This window comes from Anser cygnoides, chromosome 1 (genome assembly GCF_040182565.1).
Source record: "Anser cygnoides isolate HZ-2024a breed goose chromosome 1, Taihu_goose_T2T_genome, whole genome shotgun sequence".
NCBI lineage: Eukaryota > Metazoa > Chordata > Aves > Anseriformes > Anatidae > Anser > Anser cygnoides.
This window is the reverse complement of record NC_089873.1, coordinates 16,327,980-16,353,261: the sequence shown is the minus strand read 5'-3', so window position 1 is coordinate 16,353,261 and position 25,282 is coordinate 16,327,980. Positions and strand designations below refer to the sequence as shown.

At 37.1% G+C, this 25,282-nt stretch overlaps 1 protein-coding gene across 8 annotated transcripts in view; it reads right to left on the bottom strand.

The window, feature by feature from the left end:
• The window catches only part of KIF21A (kinesin family member 21A), a 90,117-nt gene that overhangs the window by 19,496 nt on the left and 45,339 nt on the right, over nt 1–25,282 (bottom strand). For 4 of the 8 annotated variants that reach the window (XM_048068474.2, XM_048068477.2, XM_048068481.2 and 1 more), the window contains exons 9-27: nt 25,079–25,268; nt 24,320–24,383; nt 23,407–23,610; nt 20,305–20,343; nt 18,049–18,133; nt 17,749–17,866; nt 16,289–16,477; nt 15,122–15,321; nt 14,596–14,703; nt 14,026–14,094; nt 13,709–13,920; nt 12,883–13,036; nt 12,307–12,507; nt 10,882–10,983; nt 8,973–9,138; nt 8,437–8,457; nt 4,472–4,532; nt 4,206–4,260; nt 2,596–2,813 (exon numbers count right to left, since the gene is read on the bottom strand). In XM_048068474.2, the coding sequence (XP_047924431.2) occupies nt 2,596–2,813; nt 4,206–4,260; nt 4,472–4,532; nt 8,437–8,457; nt 8,973–9,138; nt 10,882–10,983; nt 12,307–12,507; nt 12,883–13,036; nt 13,709–13,920; nt 14,026–14,094; nt 14,596–14,703; nt 15,122–15,321; nt 16,289–16,477; nt 17,749–17,866; nt 18,049–18,133; nt 20,305–20,343; nt 23,407–23,610; nt 24,320–24,383; nt 25,079–25,268 (2,456 nt within the window). The remainder of the gene's footprint in view (nt 1–2,595; nt 2,814–4,205; nt 4,261–4,471; nt 4,533–8,436; nt 8,458–8,972; nt 9,139–10,881; nt 10,984–12,306; nt 12,508–12,882; nt 13,037–13,708; nt 13,921–14,025; nt 14,095–14,595; nt 14,704–15,121; nt 15,322–16,288; nt 16,478–17,748; nt 17,867–18,048; nt 18,134–20,304; nt 20,344–23,406; nt 23,611–24,319; nt 24,384–25,078; nt 25,269–25,282) is intronic. The other 4 variants (XM_048068480.2, XM_066989881.1, XM_066989855.1 and 1 more) reach the window with 3 other exon arrangements.

The following is a 25,282-nucleotide window of genomic DNA, read 5'->3' as shown; positions in this document are numbered from 1 at the left end:
CAGAGCACCTCTTTCCCTGCAGGGTCACGTATCTCTAGGCATACTCTGCAAAGAACATATAAAAAGAGGGGGAACAGGACACACACTCTCCCTCTTTTTATGCTGTAGAGGTATGTATTTAGGAATGCAGAAATCCTGGGGTCACAAGGCAAGTCCTATGATCAGCCCAATAGCTAGATTTTTCAACAAGGATAACAAACTTGAGCTTTAGTTTCCACTGCCTAGATTGCCTATATCCCTACTGTGCAGCTAGCAGGTTAAATAAACCACACCAGAAACCAGAGCCCAAGCTCCTCTGACTCACACCAGTGGCTTCCAAGTCAGACACGGAGCCAGCTCCTTCCTGCTTACTCTCTACCTGCCCCTTGAGTGTTCCATCTCTGGCTCCGCAGTGATGGAGCTCAGAAGAAGGTGTAAAAAGCATGATTATATAATGAATCCTTTCTGAAACCCTGGAAATGCAGGTAGTATAAAAGTGTAGTCTTCGTGGAATAAACATAGATTTAAACAAACACCACAGGTGCATCCTATTGATAACCTGAATGTAAAAGCACAAGACACACACCTAATTACAGGTTTCCAGTGTCCCTTTAGATTTCCCAGGATATCACAGACACCTGATCAGAGCTGGCAAATGTAACACAAGACCGACGGGAAACCACCATGCTCTGCTGGAGCTGAGGTGGGAGTCTCAAAGGACAACAGCACTGGCTGTCCCTATAAGCAGAATTCCAACCAAAGTGGCTGCTGGACTCAGTGTTGTCCATGCACATTTTGGTTCCTCTCTGAATCACCACAGAACTGAGAAAACTGAAGGGTTTCCACAGCAGAGTTCATGCATATGCAGACACCTAACTTTGCACCTAAGCATAAAATTACTACCTGTTACTTCCAGAGAACGCATATTTTCGATCACCGTTACTAATTCCACATCCCTGAATGCCACATAAGAGGCACAAGGGAGATGATGTTTATTACAGGTAAGATGACACTCTGCCTCAGAAGAATGCAGTTCTTTACAACAGATAACAAGCACTACAGGCTCAAATAGGAAGGCCGGATGGCTCACAAAGACAACCTTTTGTCAACAACAACCAGTGACCAGCAAAAACAGCACTACTGTAGAAAGTAGACTGAGCTTTAGTTATGAAAAAAGCCTTCATGTTACAGTGAGGACATCACTACAGACTGATTGTGGCCATTTTTGATCATTTATCTGCCAAAACATGAACAATAGCAAATCAAAATAAGTGAGGCCTGCTGCTGGCTGAATCGATTCACTGCAGCACACTGTATAATGCTCACAGAATACAGTTTTTAGAAGAGATCCATTTTGCCTTGTGCAAGCTCACTTACACAAATGGATGCATTCTAGCAGATGGAGTGAGGCAAAAGTTGGTATTACCTGAGTCTTGGATGCCAGGCCATAACACTTGATGTTTTAAATCTTGAAGCTTCAAGAGTCCCTAGTGATCTCACACTAACTGCTGAAACAAGTGGGTTTCTTCACCTGTCTTAACCCCCCAAGAGCATTATTTTCAAGCAGACTCAACTTGTAAAATGCACTGAAGCCATCAGCATGGGTTAATAATTGCTGTCAGTAGTGTTTTACTGTTCATGTTTGCCACCTCAAGCACATGCTAGAAATACACAGTAGAAATAATACAAATTGCAAGTGTACATTAGATGGAGATTGCTGTAAAATCATTATGCAAATAGGACAGATGGATAGTGAAAGATGCCTAATTCCAGCATCTGTAACGGGAAGATAGGTATGGGACACAGTTTTTCCATATAGTTGAATATGGCAAGTGCATTCAGTTTACGCATGAGTTTGCAGAATATAGAAGCTAGTACCTTAAAAAAAAAAAGTCAAGAAAATGGTCTCTAGCAGTGAACGGCTGATAACCAGCAGTGATATTGGTAGTTATAAAAAAACAGCAAGAACAAATGAAAAAAAGCACATACTAGAGTGCACAAGAGAGGCCTCTTGGCCCCAGAGTAAAAAGACAAAAATAAAGTTTTTAGTTTAGGATTTTAACATGTTTGTTTCAACTTTACACTTGGATACTCCATTAATGTATAGACTTCTTCAGTTTAAGCACGGTCCACACAAAATGTCTCACAGGAAGATTTTCCCTGACAGTTAGGACCACACACAGATACTATTACCACATTATATTATTTAAAGTTTTTATTGTTGCTGCTTTGTTGTTTTTTGTTTGTTTGTTTCTTAAACTCTGCTGTTCTAAGCAGACTTCCTGCTATCTCCCTAGAATGTGAATTTCCCAAAGCACTAGTAAAACAAAATATCCAAGGTACGAGGTGGATTTTTCTCACTATTTAGAAACAAGGCTACAATAATCTCACTATGACAGAACAACTTAATAGAAGTTTGGAAACACATTACTTATAACAGAGCATTTCTACCTTTTAGAGTGGCGATGGCAGAAAAAGGAGGAAGGGCTTTGTCAGTATTTAGTAAGCTTGAGTAGATCAACCTCCCTTGTAAAGTTAAAATAACAGATTACAAGAAACTGGCAACATGCACTTCTAAGAAGCGAAGAATAATTAGTACAGCATGGCCAAACTTACATGCTGCCTATCTTAGAAGGTAAGCCAGATGGTGGGGGAATAAACTCCCTGTCCCTAGCAGCAGTATCATTTGTGTCAGCAGTCACCCCACTTTCTTGGGTTTCTGCAGCAGATGCAAGAGGGCCAGGCAAAGTGGAGTCTGCAGCACTAGTGTCAGAGACTAAATCGCTGCTATCTGCGTATAGCAATTCCATCTGGGTAGTGGTCCTCCGGCGGGCCTGCAGACAAACAGAAAGCAAGTTGCAACTTAAACATTTCTTAGGATGTGTCAAGAATGCTACGTTTAAGATTATAATTAGCTGGTAATCAGCATCCCCCTCAAATCACTTGGCAACTACCTTTGGAAACTAAACCAAGGAGCTCACCTGTACCCTTCGCGATGATTTCAGAGGAGGCAAGTCAAGTTCAACAGCATGAAACATTGATTTGACAACTGTTTGAAAGGATATCCTTGGAAACCAGTTACAAGTGCCTATCAATACTACAAGAGTGCAATGTTATTCTCCTAAGGTTTAACTAAATGAAATGTTATAAAGCAGAGGAATAAAGCAAAATATGAATTTAAATAACTACAATAATATTGGAGTAACTTCTTACGCTGATGCTTCTTATGATGTAAAAACATCTGCTACTTAGTTTATATCAGTTCAGAAGTAATTCAAGCCAAGACGAATTAAGATTCACTCAGCATTCGAACAGTTGGAAAACAGCAGAGAACCTCAGAAAGGTGCCAAGCTTTATGCAACATGGTCATTTTTGGAAAGCTCACCATACATTTTACGTGTTTAAGCTGCTGCTGTGAAATTTAGATCAATTCCTCAAGGAAAGAAAGGCCACTGGGGAAGAAAAAGGTCTAGCCTAAACACAGCCCTTACAAAAATTACATGTTTACTTGATACCAACATTTTCAGATCAAAGTAATTCAGTTTACCTACCCAAAGAGCCATGAAGCCAAGGGACGCTATCAGTAATGCAACACCAACCTAGATATGTTCCTCTAAAGTCGACTGCAGTGCAAAGCAAAGAATATAGACTTCTACTTACTTTACAAATTTGCTTTATGCTCCTGTGACCACAGAAGCAAATCACAAACAGTACACGTTTCCAGTTCCCACTCCTGTTAATATTAAACTGCAGCCAACCTGGATATACACCTCCAATGCCAACTTTAATTAAGAATCTGAAGGACAAATTTCTATTTGCTTATAAACATCCTTTACACTCCTATGACCATAGAAGCAAATAATTATGACAAAATAATTTAAAAAAAAAAAAAAGAAACCATATTTCCAATTCCCCTGGCGTTAAACTGTAGCCTCAGTAATACTAAACTACAAATCTACTCCAGTTTGGAGTGCTAGTAATTGAAGAAAATCTCTTCTTAAACTGTAAAAATTCAGCCACAAGATATTGAAAGACAATGCATTTTTATCATTGCTTCTCAGAGGGGAGTATTAAGCAAAAGCACATTACAAGTGAATCACATGAACAGTACTTCAGTTCACCTTCTGTAAGTCTTCACTCATTAATGTCTCTAGAGCAATGCAATAGCATCCCCCAGAAGCTGCCACTAAAGTATAAATTATTATTATTATTATTGTACAGCCTACCTTGCTTTTGGGTTTGACTTCACCACAAAGCTTCAAAAGATCTGAAGACAATGAACTAAAAGAAATTACAGCACAATTAGAAAGAAAACAGCTGTATCTTTTTAGAATGTGTATTTTTTATTTCATCCTTCTTCCTAGGGAATTGGTAGGCAATGTGGAATGAAACCTCTTCACAGGTATCTTCTAATGGGTACATAATGTGTTACAAAAAGAGGAAGTGACAGCGTTTTTTCTAGAACCAGATCCAGTTAACAAAGATTGCTCACCTTCCTTCTGTCCCAGGACTATGCAATGGGGCATCCTCGTCAGTACTATCTTCCAAATTTTCTAGAAAATCACCAAAAGAATAACATTAGCCTGTGAATCTACAACAGGATATCCAGGCTTTAAGTACTATACACAACATTTCAGATAATGTTGAATGTAGACAAACGGCATATGAAAGGTAGTCAAGAGATTTTGCAAATCCCTATTTGCCAGTCATTTCTCATTGACTTTTCCTGTGTTTTTTTTTTCCCTAATTTATTTTCATTTTTGAATTTTTCATTCATAAATTTTCCTAAGTTCTTTCACACAGCTTAAGGAAATCATACACCTTGGCATATAGTGCCAGATGTGGTCCTGTATTGTAGTAGAGCAACACGGTTGACAGAGAAATAGAAATTGTAGAAGGAGATCTGGAAGACAGAAAGAAGAAAAGCAAAGTAGATTAACTGCAAGACATGGAAAAGAAGATGCTAGTCAATGGACAGCAAGGATGCTTGTTCCACTTCCTTTTTGTGATCATCCTGCTCCAAGACAGAATCAAATCTGTTAAAATGAAAAAAAATAATAAAATGCATTTTTATCTAGCTAGTGAGCTGAGGCTCAGCTCCAGCTTATACAGAATGGCAGCATCAGCCTGACAAGGAGCAAGCACTTTGTTAGTATGTAAGCATATACGTTTCAAAACAGGATGATGCCACCATTTAATACTATAGACCTGCTTCTAAAAGTATTAATTGTATTGAAGGCAATTGTGAAAAGAAGCTGTTCAGTAGAAACGCTCCTGAGGTAAAATGGATATTCAAGCCTGTGCACAAAAGACAAAACCAGCATGCATGGCACACACTGTTACACTATCAAACATCAGATTAGCATGTCTGCATGCAAAACATCAGGCTAAGACAACCAGTCCAGGGCATATGTACAATGAATTCCAAACTGCCAGGAGAAAAAATCCTTTACTTGCATGTTATCCTAGTGATAAATCTAAGTATAGCTTAAGGATATGGGTATTAAATTCCTGCAGGTCCCTTATTTTTGAACACACACATGAAATCGTATGGATTAAATAACATTCTGATGACATTCCACTAAATCTCTTCTTCATTGTTAGAGATGCTCTAAGGTTATTTACTTATTTCTGCCAGAAAGCAGGTACCGTTTGTAACACACAGCATTAATATATTTGGTACCCATATCAACACAGGTTTGTCCATGCATATATTTTAAATGCAAGTTCATGCTTTGGAGAAAGGCAGAAAAAATATATAATCTCCAGCTGAATTCTCAGAAGAAATAATGAAAGGGAAAATGCTGCCTTCTTGTGTACACTAAATCTAAAAATGTTTCCTGAAAAAGCCTAAAACATACATCAATCTAATACCAGCTCCAACAATGCATTTCAGAGGTACTCAGGGTTACACTGTTAAAACTAATACAACAGTTGTTTTTTGTTGTTGTTCCATCCTGGGTTTGAGCCCACATTAAATCCTTTCTGTATATGTTATTATTGTGTATCTTCTGCAGGTAAGAACTGGGGTATTGTTCCCCCTAGCAAGGCATCAAAGCAGCGACAGTAAAATAAATGCATTTTATTTAATTACTGTGATGATGTTACCTCATGCACTTCTCATAAAGGGCCTGTGATCAACTTTGATGTTACTTGCAAAAGCAGAAAGCATGGGATTGCCACAAAAGATGGGATTTTACCTGTGGGCTTACACTCACATGACCTGACGTGTTGTAGTAATTGTTTCCTTGGGTTTATCTGCAATTCATCACAGGAAGACTGTGGGAAGCCCCCAGGTAAAAACCAGTGCACGAAAACAACAAAAAGAAATGCAAAGAGACAGAAGAGCAAGATTCTGCAAGAAGTCCTCAGCAAGAGGAGATGAAAGGAACAACAAAGTTAGCAAAAGGCAGTACTGCTTGTGAGGATGAAGGAGACAGAACTACTGATAATCAGTGATCTAAGACCAGTGCAGAGCTTTGCTGATGGCTTCACGATGAGGTCTTCGTCCTCATGTAGAGACACCTGAACAGTGCCAGTACTGAAATGTGCCACACCAGCACATTTAATCCAGCGGAGACAACTTTTAACCCGCTCTTTCAAGATCTGCACACGCATGGCTGCAAGCCACAACCAGGAATGTCCGGCTGTCACAGGTGGGAAGGAGAAGCAGCTCCCACTGCTTCAGGAAGGAGTCACTCCAGCAGTGTTTCACTTCGTGGTCGTGTTACATCTGCACCCAAGGTAGGTGTGCATAAAAAGCCCGTTCTGTGGGTAAAAATCTGAGCCTGTGATGCAGTTCATCTGCAGATCGAAACCTCTTCTTCAGGCTCCATTTGAACACAGGTATGCAACTACACTGGGGAACACCTGAACTTCTTCAAGCCAGTTCTGTTCAAATGGCTAAGAATTTACAGATCGCAGAGCTGAAAGAAGGCATCAAGGGAGAAGTTCACAACCAGCTGATGATCAGCACCCTGAAGGTGCAACTACCCTGTTAGGGATGGGGCTGAGTGGGTCTTGCCCCTGAGCTGTTGAAATTTGTCTCTGCCACACTCACTTCCACCCTTGGGAATCATGTCTGATTACCAGGGAGCCCCTGCACAAGAGCCCCAGTCATCAGTCGCAGCCTCAAAGCCTCACTTCAATGGCGTCTGAACTCACTGCAGCCCAAAAAGGTTTACCCACTAGTGATCTACAAAACACAGACTATCAACAGTGTGGATTTCAGTGTGGACTGAGGTTAGTATGGTGTATTCAGTTTAAGGTACATCCAGTGAAGTTTCCTTCCTAAAAGGTGTTAACGCAGTCCTGAGTGGCTTAAGTGTTTTAAAAGCCTCAGTTCATGCTAGCAAAGTGTTAAAAAGCTTCTTTAATGGTATATACTCTACAAAAATTTTCACAGTAGAGCTACTGTTTCAATGCATTTAACAAAAGTCTTTTCAAAAGAGTGCTCCAGATGCTGTTAACAAGTGAAAAGCCTGTCCAGAGCTAAAAGAAAATGCAGTGCTAACATCCTGGCTGGAGAAGCACTGCTCTCACACCAACAGGGGTGAATGCACACACACAAACACACGCAATAAAGGGACTATTTTTGACTAACTACAATACTAATAACCACTGATGTTTCTGAGGAAATACTAGCAAAATGCAGCAACATGCTCTAACACAGATCATCAGAAGGTGCCACCTGTCAAGACACTGGCAAAGCTGTAATTGTTCTCACTGGCTTATACCAGGTGATGATCTATACACTTTAAGACAGTCTTGGACATATGAAATGTTTCAGATGCCTATGCAGACTAGCACAGGACAGCTTAATGGGATTGGAAGTAACACAGGATGACACAAAACAAACTGACATCAGGAATATTTCTTTCAGGTTTCAAACATAGCCAAATTTATGACTACGAGCACAGGAGCTGAGAAAGTGCATGTCATCTTCTTGGGAATAATTTAGAAGCAACAACAAAAAAAGATTAATCTCCTCAAAAGTTAGTGAAGTCAGTAACTAAACCCAATTGAAAAAAAGTGAGATAAAATCTACACACTGTAAAATATTTACATTATGAAATAAACTATCTGCAAAAGGTTAAAAATGAACTGCATTAAGAACTTTTTTTTTTCAGAAAAAAGGTGGAATTTATCACAACTATAGTGGTAACATAGCATTAAATAGCCTTACATAGTCCGAACATACAGCTTCACAGACAGTAAGTCATAAATTTGAAATACAGCTCTGCTTTCTGTGTTCACTTGTCTACCAAACCTAATGTGATGCTATAGGGGGTTTCAGAAAGGAGGAATGCTCTGTAAGCTCATGATAAGGAGTACGTTTACAGAACAGTTCATGCAAACTTCACACACTCACAAATTCTAAGACGCACCAGTTAGTGAACATGAATGAATTAGTAACTCATGCAGCTGTACAGTACACAGAAAGCTAAACATACTTACCCAGCGGTATGCTATCTAGGTCTGTGTAATAACAGCAACAAGGAAACAAAAGCAACACTCCAATCAAAACATATCCATTTATAAATAGAAATAAAACATAAGTACCCAAATGTACTCTATATTTTTTCTTAATATCATCTCACGAGAAGTAGAATAGATGCCGTAAGAGACATACAATGCCACTTTCAAAATCACTAACGTATGGTGATTGAACAGGATTATATGTTTAGAATTTCACATTCAAATGTCAAAAACACATCGAATTGTAAATGCAATCTTTTATAAAAATAACAGACAGATTATTTGAATTTTAAAGGTCTCAATAATAAAAAGCTTATTTCCTACATTTCACTGCTGAGTGGATATACTTAAAAATGACATGCATGTACATCAATTGTGAAATAGAGTTTAAATTTAATATGTTAAAATACAGCATCTATTCAGAAAAGAAACAGCCTAGAATGCCCAGTACAGCATGCATGAAAGGCAAACATGACATGCAGCTGACGGCTCAGAATATAAGATGACAAAATTACCTTGCAAAGCATGACCCAGCAAAGCATCAAGTTCAGGATTTAACTCAGCTTTCTCTTTCAGCATGTGAAACAGCAGTTGGTTTTGAGTAGCGCTAGTGATTTCGGTCTGCTTAAGACGCCCCTCAAGAACTTTAATCTGAGCTTCTTTCTGAGCTGCTTGGAGACCCTAGGAAAGAAAACAAAACAAAACCAAACAAAAAACCAATGATATTTCATCACAACACCCTTGTTTAGAAAATAAGAATTGCCAAAAAGTTTTTAAAACTACGAATACAAACAACATGCAACCTTTCTCCCACATCCTAAAGTTCAGATGTCAACTAAAAGTCAAACTTTTTTTAAGTAACTGGTTTAGCATTCTTTTAACTTGTGATCCTCAGACTCTTCCTTCTGAATATGCATTCAGAGGCTAAATTGGATATGAATCCCAAGTACAATTCATAGATTTCTTGTGCTTATTCAAGACCAGCAAGCACACAAAAATTAACACCTTCATTTTTTCACAAATCACTATAGTACCCCTTTCTTTATTATTTTTTCATCTATTACCTGTGATACTGTAATAAAGAAAAATCAGAACAGTAATCTTTCCTACAGAATTACTCACTGAACATTCAGCTTTTGCTGGAAGATCTCTCAGCCTAACTTAAGAGAGAATCCATTTTAAGGGAAATTCCCTAGACCCATGGTTTAGTGGGGCTTTTTTAGCTGAAGAAAGTGTAGCCAAGGAAATTTAGAGGAAAGACTTCCCAAATAGAAGAGAATTGGAAAGATGAAGATAGAAAGCGTCTTCTGAAATGCTTGCAGGATAGAAGATGATCAAGGACTATCAATTAAGAAAGTATAGTACTATGGACAAATATTTGATTCTTATTTTATCCAAACTAAAACAATAGGCATGTTTCAATAGACTCATTTTGCATGCGGAAACAATAAAACAGAAAGCGTGCATGATCAATTTTACAAGAAAGACCTTCACATAATGGAACGTTTTGCCGTTAATTGAAAGGAGAAATTGTTAACAGAGAAAGTCAGAGACTCCTCTCTCATACACTAACTCTGTTGCAAGGAATCAGGTATGCACTCAACCCACCTAAGGGCTGATAAAACAAATTTTGCAGAAGCCAATGTGATTATGGGAATTTTCTTCTCACGTTTGTTGTTTTGTTCTCAAACTTTTTAGACTACCTTAGTCACCACAGTAGTGAATCAAGAACGCAAAAATGGAACAGAAAATTAGTCAGTGGGCCTGACTCGAAGTTCATTTCAATAGCCTAGAAATCTTTCACTCAGCTCAGTGTCATTGAGCGTGGCCTCTGAACACCAAGAAAAGCAGCTGCAAGAGCATGTGATACATGTGTGCACATAGTTATAAACTGCCAATTACTCATTTTGAAAGTATTATTTCCCAAAGCTTTAAGAAAAGCCCATCTTGCTCTACTCAAAAGCAGAAGTCTGATCAAAGTGTGCCATGCAACATTATATTATCCTACCTTAAAACAAATTTTTTAAAAAGGCTTACATCCTTAAGAAAGTCGCTGAGCTGATCCAGTCTTTAAAGAGAACATCCTGAGCATTTATTAGGAGCTTGTTGGAAAACATGGAAATACGTTATTTATTTGATTGCTAATTACCTCATGTAGCTCTTTTAACAGTGCTATATTTTTGTAGAATGAAGTGGCCTCTTCCGGGGATTAGAAAAACACCAAATGGGTTGAAAGGGACGATAGATCTCAAGGGTCTCCACACTGAGAACCAGCATGACTCAGTAGCGCTGATCCACTTTGCTCTGTCTGGCTTACTTTCCACAGGTGTAAATTCAAGTTAGCCAGCCTTTATGTCAGCACAGCTCTGCTCCTGATACATGGCGTAGTCCTGACACACACGCACATTTCGCTTGCTACATTACCTTATTGATACCCATCGTGAGGAAGTGATCAAGCAAATATCGAGCTTCTGTCAAAGTGCAAGCATTAATCACCGCTGTTACATCCAAGGTCTCTCCCTCTTCCTACAAGTGCACCAATAAAAGAGTCAGGTAGTCAGAGAAAAAAATGCATTTTTGTAAGTATTTAATCATTTTTTACTTAATAAAAAATAGAAACAGTGAGAACGCTCCAACATCACCCAATTATTCCCTTGGCTTCCTCTAAACCATGCCCGATAGTCTTTTTTTCCAAACTATCCCCCAAAATACTCCATTGTACAGATTCTGCAGCCTTCCAATTCTTCCATTTCTTTCCTGTTAGAAAACTCTTACTAACCTGTAACTCATACGCTTCCTTTCTAAGCTATTCACAGTGGATACAGAAAGAAATTTATTTCTTTAGTCTCTGCCCCCTTTGTGTATTTGAAGACTTCTCCCCCTAGTCTTTTCATTATTTTTCTTCTGATTATTCTCAGTCAGTATTAAGCACTCCAGTACCCTTAGGAATTAAGAAGTCTTTTGTGTTCACTATTCTACTGGCAGTATAAAGTCCTGTAACCTTCCACCACGCTGTCCAAAAATCAAGAAATCCTGATGCAAATAAATCAGTAAAAGCTACTGGCTATATAGCATGCTTTAACGCACAAACTAGCCCAAGGTGACAGAGGGAGAACTCAAATACTGCTATGTAAAATTACTGGTAAGTCTTACAGTTCAGACTTCATATTACCACACACTGAGGGATCTCAGAGACTGTATCTGGTGGCTTCTTCCTGCTGGATCACGTATGTTACGATGCACATTACAAATTTTCACATTTCACTGCTTTAGCCAATATTCAAGTTTCTACATCAATCATAATAGTAACTTAATAAGGGAAGCTGTCTATCTGAAGTCAATCCTAAACAAGCAACTTCAACTGAAAAGCCTCCTTAGTTACAGAAAGCTATTGTTCCACCATTGGAAATATACCAAAAGGCAATATGTAATGAAAGTAATTTACATAAATGCTAACATACAAAACTACTTATGTATATTTAAAGCATATGAAAACATCACAAGGGAGTAGAAGCGTATCAACAGCTGCAGGAGGATGATACAAGCTGGTAACTTTTGGTCCCAAGAATTATATTAATTTGACACCAGCAGCATAGAAAGCATCAGTTTCAATGTTTAAATGCCTTGCATATTAACTTGCACTATGGTTACACAAACTCAGATCTGAAGGTCCAGTTGCATTTACACCCTTCATTTCAGATGTCAGTTAATTCTTCACCAATTTGCAGTTCCTGGTTCCATAATTATACAACCAAAACAAAATGTGTTTCTAAACAAGAACGTTTTCAAGGCTAACACAGTTGTTCTTCTTTTCCGTCTTTCTATTATTTCAATTAATATTTGACCTACCTTCGCTTCTTCCATTTGCATAATGTTTGCTTGGCAGTCAGAAATGCTGTCATTAATGTAGTCTATATTTGCAGTTAGTGATTCCATCTCTTCATTTATGTTTTGGACATTTCTATCTGCTTCACTGACACCCCCGTCCTTGATGAGCTTTTCCCTTTTCTTTGAAAGTTTCTCTCTTCTTTTTGTAAGCTCTTCGCGTTGCTATTTTCCCCAAAGACATAATATGACATAAAAATTAGTAAACACTTAGAGCACTTCAGTGCCCTTATTTTGTTTTCTTTTTCTTCTTAAAATTTAATTAACACATCATTATTTCTAAGTGAAGAAAGAAATTCTACAGGTAAATATTTTAACATATTTACACATGATCCCATTAATGTGTTGTTATTCCTTACTGAGCACAGAAAGCCCATCTCCAAATGCTTACTGGAGTTAAAAGCTTCTTCATTGACTGCAAGGGATTCCAAGTCACTTTGCCTATGACACCATCATAGCAACACATTTACAACAAATGTAAATAAACTACTCTTTATTTAATACGACCACATAGCCAATAGTACATAGTGGGTCACCCACCGTAAGTAACCTGTTCATATCTGCCTCCATATTGGAAATGGTCATCCTCTGCATAATGATATCAGTCACTCTGCGTTCAAGTAACTGCCACTTCATCCTGGCTGCCTTTGAGGAGTAAACTCTGGTTGTCACTGCTTTCCGCTGATATTTCTTTCTGTTTTAAATTCAAGAGAAACATACAGCTAAGTCTAAAATAGTCCAGGTTTGAATGGGGAAACTATCAGGCCAGAATATTTTTCATGAACAACTTAAATTTCTTGCAGAATTTCCTGCAGTTTGTCATTGCGCCAGACACCTATGTGCACCCTGCACTGAACTCTACTACACTTAAATTTATAGCATTTGTAAAAAAAAATGTATCAGCACTGTGGCATCTTGTATGATGCACCACTGAAATTCAGTGCCACCTAATAATAATTCCCTGTTTAACAAGGAAATGTGCTTCAAGCTGCAGTGGAAGCCCATCAGTAAAGGTAATATATTACACTGGGTTTTACAACAGGATTACTGTTGAAAATAAGAACATTACGGGCCTTGGATCCACAAGGACATTTCTTTGAAACAGATTAACTGGATTTTGAAATTTTTGTGCATCTTAATACACTTTATCCTTTAATGTCATTTTAAATTATTCCACGCTTACTTAAGCCCACAAAATGGAAATTATATTTGGTAATGGTAAAATGACTGTTTTATGAGCATGACATGACAGCAGTTTGAAAAATACCAACCACTTCAATACGTACCATTAGCGTGAATATCTGCTATAAAGCTCATGCAATTTTCAGTTCTTTTAAGAAGCGTACTGAAGAGTTTTAGTCCTTACCCTGTTCCATTTGTTGCAGTTACAGATAATGCTTGAACCCTTGCAACAGGGATTCTCATCTTCTGCTGTGCTGCTGTTCTGGAGCCATCGTGCTCAACTGATGAGCTAGAACTTGGTTCCTGAATAGGATGCTCAGGCAGGCTCAGCTTTCGACTTACTTTTCCTGCCACTTTATCAGACAGAGGCCTTACTTGCCGACGAAGGGCTGTGACCTGAAACAGAGCGAAAAGACACAATTACCCTGAAACTCCATTCTAAGTTGCAGCAATACAATATTGTTCTGCTTTCAAAGATGTGTTACTGTTTTACCACAGTACCTCTTCAGTTTTGCGACGTAAGATTACTTCTTGATTTCTCTTCTGAGCTTCCAGAAGCTTGAGCTGGTGCTGTGGAAAAAATAAAAGCAACACATTATGTTCTCTCCACTATCTGCCACAAGGAATTACTGTATTAAAGAAAAAAAAAAGACAACCTTTATACACTAATGTAAATTTGCAAAAATATTGTGACATGAATGGTTGTCACAATGGTTTCTTGTTCTTTCTAGGACAGAATGACAGTAGGTTTTTCACTATAGTTATTATCTTTCAAAAACAACACACATGCAAATAAGGTGGTAGCAACAGTTTTGCAAAGTTTCACTAATAAAATAACACTGATGTACATATTCAGCAAGTCTTCAGTTTTCTGTTGCACGTATCGCTTGAAGCTGGGAACTGAGTTATCACATAAGTCAAACCAAATTATGAGCATTTTGACTGGCAAAAGTATACAGGTACATGCCTGCCTCAGTAAATACATTTACACAGGGCACATGCTTGCTAATGGATGCACATCTTAATGATAGCTACTTATTCCAAATGAAAGTTCTCTATCTGTTAAATCACCTCTCGTTTGCGTTGCTCCTTTTTAAGTTGTGCAATTTCTCTATTTCTTCTAGATTCAGTCATTCTAGCTTTCTCCTGCTCTTCTTTCATTTGTTTCATCAAGCGAACCTGTGAAGAAGTCATCACTTAGATAAGCTGTTTGCACTGAAGTGCTATTCCCATCCCCCACTACGTAAAGAGTTTTTTTTCCTCCAAACTACCATCTTCCAGTATATTACATGCTTTTAGCAATTTCCCTTCTCCATCTAATGTGTCTTTTTCACTCAGTGCTGAATAACAGGTAATAAGCAGCACAAGCTTCTCCACGTTTGATGCAGTAATATCTGTTCATTAAACCTAAAAGGACTCCCCACACACATGTGCACACATAGGAATAGCACAGTCGTCAAATCTTTTCTGTTTTCGGTCTTTTGAGCAGCTGACAGCAAGAACAGAATTATCCAGGGGATAAACGCAGAGACGATCTCAACCCATTTTCCAGTGAACAAACACTCATTGTAAGACACTTAAATATACTGAAATATACCTTAGTTTTCTTCATCTCTGTCACCTCCTGCTGCAATTTCTTCAGTTGCTTTTCATATTGAGACTGATTTTTAAGCAATCGTGCATGTTCCTTTTGAGCTGTTTGAAGTCTCTGCAGTTCTTTATTCATGGCTTGGAGTTTCTTTTCATATTCTGACTTGATTTTTTTTGCCTTTTCTTCTGAATAGGTCTCTACAGAACCTAGAACAAAAGGGAATTCTTAGTCTGCTTTTGTTTACAATATTTTCATTTTGCCAGCCACAGCAGAAGACTCTTTCCTCTGCTTTTAGCATTTTTCACAATATGCTTGAAAAATGTCCTTTGTATCTAGCTCCTGTCACCTGCACTGTTTCAAGATCTTTATCTTTTATGCCTTCCTGGGTAAGGGATCAAATATTACTACTTTCCTTCTGATTTCTTTGCACTGGGCAATAAATATCCAAATACCTGAAGACACAGATACACACATGCTTGTTCACGTGCACAAGATCACAAGAACAGTCAAACCAGGTCCCTAGAGACATCAGGCCTAATAACCACAGTCTGATGCTGAGCAAAAGGAAAGGTCTAAGGAAGAACAAGGGAACAGCAAAAGCATACAGAGTAACTATGATAAAGCACATATAGTATATTTTTAAAAAGAAATAATAGAAACAAACCAACAACAACAACAAAAAAACTTCCCCCAGTACTCTCCCAAACTTCAATTTATTTGTGGCTCAATTAATGCCACCAATAATTTTTCATCTTAACACAACTCTATTTAAATATGTGGTAGTCAGTAAAACATCTCTGCAAGGCCGCTTTGATTCTCATTCTTATTCTAGGCAAGCCAAAGGAAAGGGGGAGGTTGGCGCTAAAACAAACTTTTAATTCATGTACTGTCTTAAGAACTATGTTAAAAAAAAAAGAGAGTTCCTAGAAAATTGAAAATGCTCATTCAAGTAAAATCAAATAACTGTCAGTAGCAGTAGTTTTTTTGAAAAAAATCTCTCTCTCAATTCTGGTAGAAACTAGAATGAAATAAGTATGACTCACTAGCATTTTGGGTACAAACCTGTTTCTGTTTTCTGCAAGTGCTTATGTTTGCAAAAAGAGGCAAGGAAAGTAGCAAACAACTCAACCTGGAGATCTTACCATTTAGATTTAAATAATTTTTACTTCTTACCCAAATTTTGAAGAACCTGATCTCTTTCAAGCTGAGTGTCTCGAATCTTATGTTGTAGCATCATTAGTTTCTCTTCATATTGTTTTTTCAGTGTTTGCAGTCTCCGCTGGCTGTTTTCTAGCTCATCTATCAGTTTCTGCTTAATGGCTATTTCACAGGTGATATTAGCCAAGTCAGCTTGATAATTTTCTGAAATAAAAAGATATGGATAATTAAGACTTCTGTTAACAGAACAGTGACCACATAAATATGGATTCCCCCTGCAATGTTAAGGTCATTTCCTGACGTGTCGTTGTACATACGAAAATTCTAAACGAAACACAATGAAGCAAGTGAAACCATTACTGAAATTCATGACAAAGTTTCCTCCTTAAACATTCTCCATGATAAAACTGAGAAACAGGGAGGAAAAGATCTCTCTCACTGAAACTTAGTTGCCCAAATGTTTTAATTCTTTACAATTAAAACTCACCATCAGCAATCTCTCTTTCCCCATACAAAAGTTACACAGACTGTGAGACCTGAGTCACTTCAGGGCTGGAGAACAACTTTGATTTTATAACCTGCTGGGCTTATGAATGAAAGTCTGGCTGTTGCCAGGACTCCAATGGGAGACTTTCCCTTCTCTAGCTCTTGAAAAAAAAATATTACCAAAATCCTAAGAAGAGAGTAGCTGCCCCATTCATGTTAAGTGGAATGAGGAAGGGATTGAGACTAGTCAGAGGGAAAAGTAAGGAAAAAGGATTAACCCAACTGCAAGGTTTATAAAAGTTTAATTAATTTCTTTGATGAGTTGGATCCTTTTTTTGGTTTAAGATTATGTGCTCCAGATTTATTTATTTATTTATTTATTTTAGGTTCTGCAAATGCTGCTAATTGCTTGTGACTCTCAAACAGGAAGCAATTAACAGACTTGCTTTGCCCATTTGGCCCAACTCACATGAGTGAATTGATGGTAATGCTATCTCTCACTCTAGCTATACTAATTTGCATGCCACAAGTACAGCAGCTGTTGATGCTTCTACATAAATAGACACAACCTCTGCAAAATTAGGAAGGCTGATGGACTCCCAGCATTTCAAAATTAAATTTTACCCATGCCCAAATTAGCCAAATGGGAGCTGTCACTTTGGTGACTAGTCCAGACTCATAAAAATAACCAAATACTTAAGCCTTTCACTTCAGATATTCTAACTAAAGAAAAAATGTGTTGTCAAGCACCTGATGGCTTCTGTTCAGTTTTAAAGCCAGTATGGGGACGCTTAATCAGATGTAGATTATATGTTTTAGCATCACAGGCAACAAAGAATTCCCTGGACATACAATCCACAGAGCATTATTAATAGTGGGTTGACAACATGCTATCTGGCTTGCCCCAAAAAATCATAAACAACAACAACAAAAAGAATTACAGATAGCATCTGTACCAAAAATTCTACAAAATATTGCACTGACATCACCTTTTTCATCAGAGTCAGAATCTGACTCATCTGAGCTTTCAACAACTTCCATGTCATCTTCATCCTCGTCATCTTCCTCTTCTTCATCCTCATGATCACTTACTTCCTGAATTTCCTCCTACAAAACATAGAGGAGAAAGACATTAAAACACACCCACGCTACTCCATCTCCCATTTGCTTCCTACTATCACTGGGAAGCAACAATATTCACCTGACTCATTCCTAATTTTCTTTCTATAACCTTGTAAATCTGTACACAGAGAATAAATAAATCAACACAAGTACTTATAAATACTTACTGCTTCCAATTCATTATTCTCTCTCTCCGAAGGGCCTTTTTCATCTCTCTTCTCTTGCTCATTATCTGTGTTGTCATCTTTAACACTAGCAGAAGAGGCACATACACAAAATATTCACAAACTGAAATGGCAAGTGCTTCCCATCCCCCAAACCAGTAAGTTGTAATTTCAAATAAAGACGAAAAAAAAAGTGCATACAAAAGTATAGATGTTGGGCATGGGTAAAACACAACTTCCAAATTCCCACACAGAATAAAATAATGTTTAATCACTCTTAATCTTAGCTTACACAATATTAATGAGTATCACATTGTTTTAGTCCATATTGCACAGCTGGAACAATCAAAATACAAATCTTTGTAAACTGCGGAAGTATTCTTTTTGCATGGAAGTTGCAGTGTACCCAAAATAGCTTTTACTAAACAAGGAAAGAACATTGTGTGCAGGTGCAATATACATGTATAGACATTACTACACTCTCAATCTATAACAGAGTCTAACATGCCTACGATTGTCTGAAATCTTATGCATAAACCCTAAGAGAAAATTTCCTAACCTATAGTACCACACCTACTCTTTGGATCAGTTATCTACTTGGACATCAAGGGAATGCTCAAAATAGGCGTTGATTGATACAACAACAAAAAGAGTTGAGAAATACTGAATTTTTGCAACAGGATTGCATCTCAAAAAGAAACTTTTCCCAACAATCAACATTGCATTTCAGTATATTTCCATGCTTCTGTTTTTCAGAGTATGGTTCAAAATTTATTTAAATGCTAAGTACCTTTATATTCTTTCCTCTTTAAAGGACCTGAACTGTGAACTGTAATTGTAATGAAGTCTCATCAATTTTTATTGTTATTATTATTGTTTTTTAAAGTGCAGAGCTGAGATGCCACATACAAATGTTAAAATTCAAAAATTGATGGCACTCTGCAAATTGTCATGGACCAAATATCAGTCCCTCTAGAATTACATATGCAAAACCCAAACAATCCCCAATAGCCAGGAAATTGTGATAGAACAGGGGTAGACACAAGAGGAAGGGGAGCATTGAGAGACCTAACTGACAAATCCAGTCCTCAGTGCGGTGACAAGACACGTTCAACGGATTTGAGAAACTACTCAAATTTAAAAGTCACTTTTAAGACGGAGCTCTATTCTAAAGAGTACTGGTTACAGTGCTAGATGGTTCCTTCTGCCCTACTCATCACCAGTGAAACTGAATCCAGCTGCAGCTGACGATGAGCAAGGCAGAGGGCATTCATGTGGATCCGCTGAATCCATGCAGCAGACTGGAGGCTGGAAGTAAAAAATCTACCCAGAATTGTCCAGAAAGCAAATGCTGGACAAAAAACACTGAGCTTTGCAATCTCATTTCCACAGATTCTCATCTCACTCAACCCACAACATGCTCTGTTTCATGTTGACTAATAAGCTTAAACGTTAATAGATCTTAGCTCCAATCTTCATACAGATCAAGAGAAGTTCCCAGGTTCCCTTCTCCTGCACACAGTACAGAGCTCGCCACTACAGAGAACTTGTGTTCTGCCTAATAAACGGGAGAAGACAGGAGGAAGGAGACCCAGCAGCTCCTCCACACAGACCCAGACTGCTTCACAGGTATACTACTGATCTGCAGATTCATGTCATCATCCTACATGAATCCAGTGTGGATTTTTTGAATCAAAGTAGACAGCTGAAAAATAAAAGCTCCTTTACTTTAGTTTTTAAGGACAGTGTATTTCTCTTTTTAGTCATAGAGCCTTTAAAGTAACTGCTCTCCATCTATTACCTTGGCTGAAATTGAACTGAAAGAATGGTCAAGGCTTCAGTAATGCGATTTCAAAAAAATCAAAGGGATTGTGAGCAGACTTAACTGAGGTATGAAGGTCACATGCCAAAATTATTACGGTGGTATATTGCCTGCTATACATTTCCTATTATATGAGCTACAAAACTTTCCTCCTGCCCTTCATCCCACACAGGTCATGCAAGAAAGAAATCTACTTAATTCTATAGCGACTCCCAAAGGCACCACCATCCCACAACTGCTTGCAATCCCAAAGTCAACCTCAGCTCCACAACAGAAGTTTCCTCCTTGGCACTTGCTGAAAGCCAAAACAGGACAGAATTCTGAAAAGCTGAAGGACCTACTTTTGAGGTACTTATGAATCTACCCAACTTCTTTTCATGTATGACAACCACTTAATTGAAATTACAATTAATTAAAAACCTGGGAAATATTCCAACCTTCTTTCTTCTTGACTGCTTTCCTCAAGTTTCTGTAGCCTTCAAAAGCACGAGGTACAGTATTGGAAGGCCAAGCCAATGAAGGACAAACCAGACAGTGAAAAGCAAAAGTGATAAGAAGGTAAAAAATGATATATGAGCTTGTGGAGTTTAAAAACGAAATTTTAAAAGATATCGTCAAGAGACAACAAGTAGTAAAAAGGCAATACATTTTGCACAGTTGGAAAGTAAATAGAAAACAAAGAAGCAGCATTTGTAGGTTATCTAATCTGTCACTGTCAACAACTGTAAATTCAAGTTACACTAATGAAGAAGTTTTAGATATAGAAAATATGTTTCCTTTTGAGAGTTATTTCTAACATGGATTCAAAAATCTCACAGTTCTTAAAAAAAAAAAAAACACAAAGACACTCTATCCTCTTTTGCCACTTAAAATTGGAAGTTAAAGAACTGAAAAGTTCAATAAGTACTGTCACTGAAACAAAGTTGCATATCCTCAGCAATATACCAAGACAAAAATAATGCACTAGTTTTATATATATGCTGGTAAGATATTGTAATATAAAATACTAATGAGAATTTTTTAGTAATATTCCAAATCATATATTCTGAATATAACTCATACCAACTTTTTTCAAACTGCAATTTTTTGTTGTAGTTTGGAGTCTTATTTGTTTTTAAGTAAAAAGAATTGCAGTTTATTTTCTCTGGGATTCAAAAAGTAGATGCCAGTGATTACTTGTTATTTAAAAAAAAAATGCATCAGAAGCAATGAGATGGATAAAATGTTAGTATTTTTACTTGTACTTTTTCCTTCTTAACAAATGGTGATGTAGCAGCAAAGAAGCGTCTGGATGACTTAACAGTAGAGATGGCTTAAATTTCAAGAACTGATTAAATTCTTCATGTTCTCTTTATTAGGGAGTTTTGAATATGAGCCTATTTCACACCGCCTGCTATCTTACTTCAGTACCAGCTAGGAGCTAACATGCTGAACCACATGGCATTTTATTGCTAATTTAGTTTAATAAAGGTTAGGGAAGTCAAAAGACTTCAAAAACTGTCAAAAAGACAGTCAAAAACTGTTTCCAATAGTCTTTATGACAGATGCTTATTAAAGGCTACAGATATGAAGCAGTACATACCTGCTGCTCATTCAAAAACTGGCTCTTAGATCTTCAGGCTACCTCAGAACAACTTGGATGAGTTGCATGTATTTAAGACCTTTAATCAATCATACTGACCCTTAACCAGAAAATGAGCAGATCAAGAAAGGTGGCAGATGGGGCGGAGTGAGTAACTAGGCTTACCAATCCCATTTTAATAGGAAACTGCTAGTTAGACGACTTTAAAATAATAGTAACCCTTTAAAGAAATAGTACAGTAAAAGCAGCTAAATGCCTGTAGAAAACAGAAGTAGAGCAAAGAATCCCTACTAAACTGCAGGGTAAATAGTCCCTTTGCAGTACATTAGCATACCTATTGCCAATTCCTGAAATTTCAATAGAATCAAAATTCACAATGATGTAACCTGAACACAGACTTTACATTTCATTAATCAGATGGAAGCACTCCGTGAATGGATAATCCCTCAAATTCTGTTATTTCCTAGCATCTATGAAATCTTTATAGATGCTAAGATATGAAAGCATCTTATCTTTTATAAGATAAAGATACTTCTTATCAATATAACAAATGCACCTCAGAAATACAACATTATTTAGCAATCTGCAGGCGAGCCATTAGATAGACTCAATCCGTACCAGCACTTTGATAGCATGATCCCATTTTATAGAACACAAGACCCACTTTGAAACACAGACTGGCCACCAAAAGGGCTCTTCCAATTTAAATTTTTCTATGGTTCTCTACTACTTTTTTACTACTACTCTTTTTACTACTGTAGAAAACTTCCCAAAGTGTTTTTCTTTGTTTCATTTTTGGTTGTTTTGGGGTTGTTTTTTATTCCTGTTTGTCTGGTGGAGGGTTTTTATTTTCTAAGTGAACATCTCCTACAAATAAGAGGTATTACCACCATCTTTTTGTTCAGTATGTTAAAGAACACATTGAAGCTCTGTTCTTGGGCTGAACAGAGGCCAGAGGATTCTGCTGATTTCATTTAATACTTCCACCCTCTCCTCAAGTTCCTACAAACATGACACACAAAAATCTATCTAAATCCCCATGAAAGTTTCCTAATAAAATGAGATGCAAAGAAAGAATCTACTTACAATTAAAAGGAGTGTTTTCCAGAAGTATCAGACATTCATATAATGTATGGATTTATAGATAAGACCCCAAATTGCAGGGGGTCTTATCTCACTAACCCAAAGCTACTTTACATTTCTACCACATTTCAGGCTTGCACCATTTTAGATTTACTTCTAACTTGTAGAAAAAGCCTGAAGGACCATTAGTAGAAAAAGTAATAAAGTAGAAGCATGGAGAATTTCTAGGAAAAGGGAAACATCTTTAACGGAATCATAGTCTTGGAGTACACAAACAAATCCTTGCTGTACTAACTGCTGTCTGAACAGGCATTTATATCAATGTCTATGAGCATTTTAGTAGATGAGAAACTGGATAGCAAAAACAGCAAAGCACGATGTTGCAGAGAAGTAGGAAACCTCAAATTAAAAACATTCATAAAAGCAGAAGACAGAGAAAGCAAAAGAAGCCATTCCAAGAGCTACCAAAGAATTCCCAGCTATTCAGAATATCTTTTCTTCAGAAAGTTGTATCACTTTTGACACAAGGCAGAAAAAAATTGTAATTTTTGTTCTTGAAAACTTCTTTTGAACTTCAGATGCTTAAAAGAAGTTATGGAGAGCACCTGTGCTTTTACAGTTGTGCAAAATTATAAAATATAAAAAGGTCATTAAATTGGAGACATTCGTTCTACAAATACCATATACTTCATTGGAAGAAAAGATGCAAGAGAAAAACACCTATAAATTCAACGTGTAAAAGGGTTTGTAGGAACAGCAGTTCAAAAACCAAACCCACACACAAACAACGAATTTTAAATTCTCAAAGTTAATAAAATAACACATCCCTTTACTAATAAAAAATAAATAAATAACACTATAATTTATACACCACCTCTTTTTCTTTTTCCTTTCTTTTTTTTTCAGCTTTTCTAGATCTTTCTTGGCTATATCTAGAATTTCCATTGTCTCTTTTTCTGAAGAAAGCATGGAAGCAGAAAATGCTGATGGTCCACCAAAGTACGTTGATCTTGTTGAAGCTCTTGACAAGTTGCGTCGAAGATTTTCATTCACTGCTTCACTTTCTAATAATTTTGCTCTTAAAAAAAAAAGGGAGAAGTACACCTCTTTAGTATCTGTAACTGCAATGCATTATCTTCAGTTTTAAAAGAAATTGCAATACAAGGTGAAGTTTTATGAAATAAAACTGGTAGATCCCTGGTCAGTCCATTTTACCCAGTGGGTACAGACATTGCACATATATCATATACAAATACCCAAGTGGACAAATATATTTATATAGAGACACACATATATACAGATACATACAGTATATGCAGACATGTATATACATTACACGAAAGCTACAGTATTATGTATCATTAAGTGAGAATAGGACAGATTTTTTTTTTTCCAATAATGCAGCTCCCAGAAAGAAAAATATAAATATCTAGAGTATTTAATGCCTTTAATTTAATTTTTAATAAGTAATTTATCAGTACTATCATTTATACCAGACTATGAAGTTATTATAAAACAACATGGCCAAATTTGCTGTTTTTGTGCAACAATATCAAGTTGCGATCATCATTCAAGTAACAACATTTATATTGTCTGCTTCATTTTTAACATTTAAATTTTCTGTGTCCAAAAGCAACACCAGATAGTCTTAGAAGCTGAAGGACCACTGTCCTAAAGCAATCCTCACACAGTAAAACACAATGATCAGTCAATTGAAGTACTTACTTGCTAACATTACTAGTATTTGTTTTTAATAAAAATGATTTAAATACATATTATTTAAATACCTGAGATCTTCAATTTCCTTGATATAATTATGAATCATGTTGCTAATTTCTTCATTTCCTTCTCCTTGGAGGGTGGGGGAGAATAACAACAGCATTAATATCTCAATAAAGCTACTAGGCGCAATGTACCAGCAAAGAGAAATAGTCATACAGACTACACATTTAGATCTTCTGATTTGTGAAAAATATTTCCTCTTTAAGCTGCATTAAGAGTGTGGTTCTTATTTGTGTCCTGTGATCAGGGTTATTAAAAATAATTTCTTGTATTCCATTTGTTTCTATATTAACAACTTTTAGTAATAGACGTACTATAAATCAAAAGGAATCTGACAAACAGTGCACAAGAAGGACAATGCATTTGTGGTATTTCAATTGCTTGATTGTTCCATGAAGTGAAAAGCAAGCCAACTGTCACCCATCTGTGTTTGGGTCCTCCCCAAAGCAAAATGTTTAAGTCCGTGTGTAACTAAGCATAGAATAATTCTTATCCAAAGGGATTATTTCACACTTCATGTTGTTCATAGTATTACATGAATGGTAAAGTCAGTCCCAAGCAATTTCTATCTATAGAAGTCACCAGAATTAGAGAAAAGAGCTAGATGGGGACCTTTCCCTGCCAAAGTAGAACCCACGTTACCTTTTCCATATTCAACTCTTTGTTCCAAGGGAAACATGGCAACAAGAACATGTAACTGATTTGAGTTCATGTACTTATTAAGCAGTTTACACACAAGCATGCACAGCACACCCACAGCATACCTGCTCTGGCTAGCACTTGGTTGGCCTGATCACTCACAAGCTGTGTTACTCTGGCTCTCAGTGCATCAATAGTCTCTTGCATTGCTTTAATTCTAACACGCAGGTTGTTGTTTTCTGTTTGCAGCATAGCATTTTCATGAAACATGTCGTTGATGCTTTCAACGCCTTCTTCATCTATAATCCTTTTACCCTTAAGGAAATACA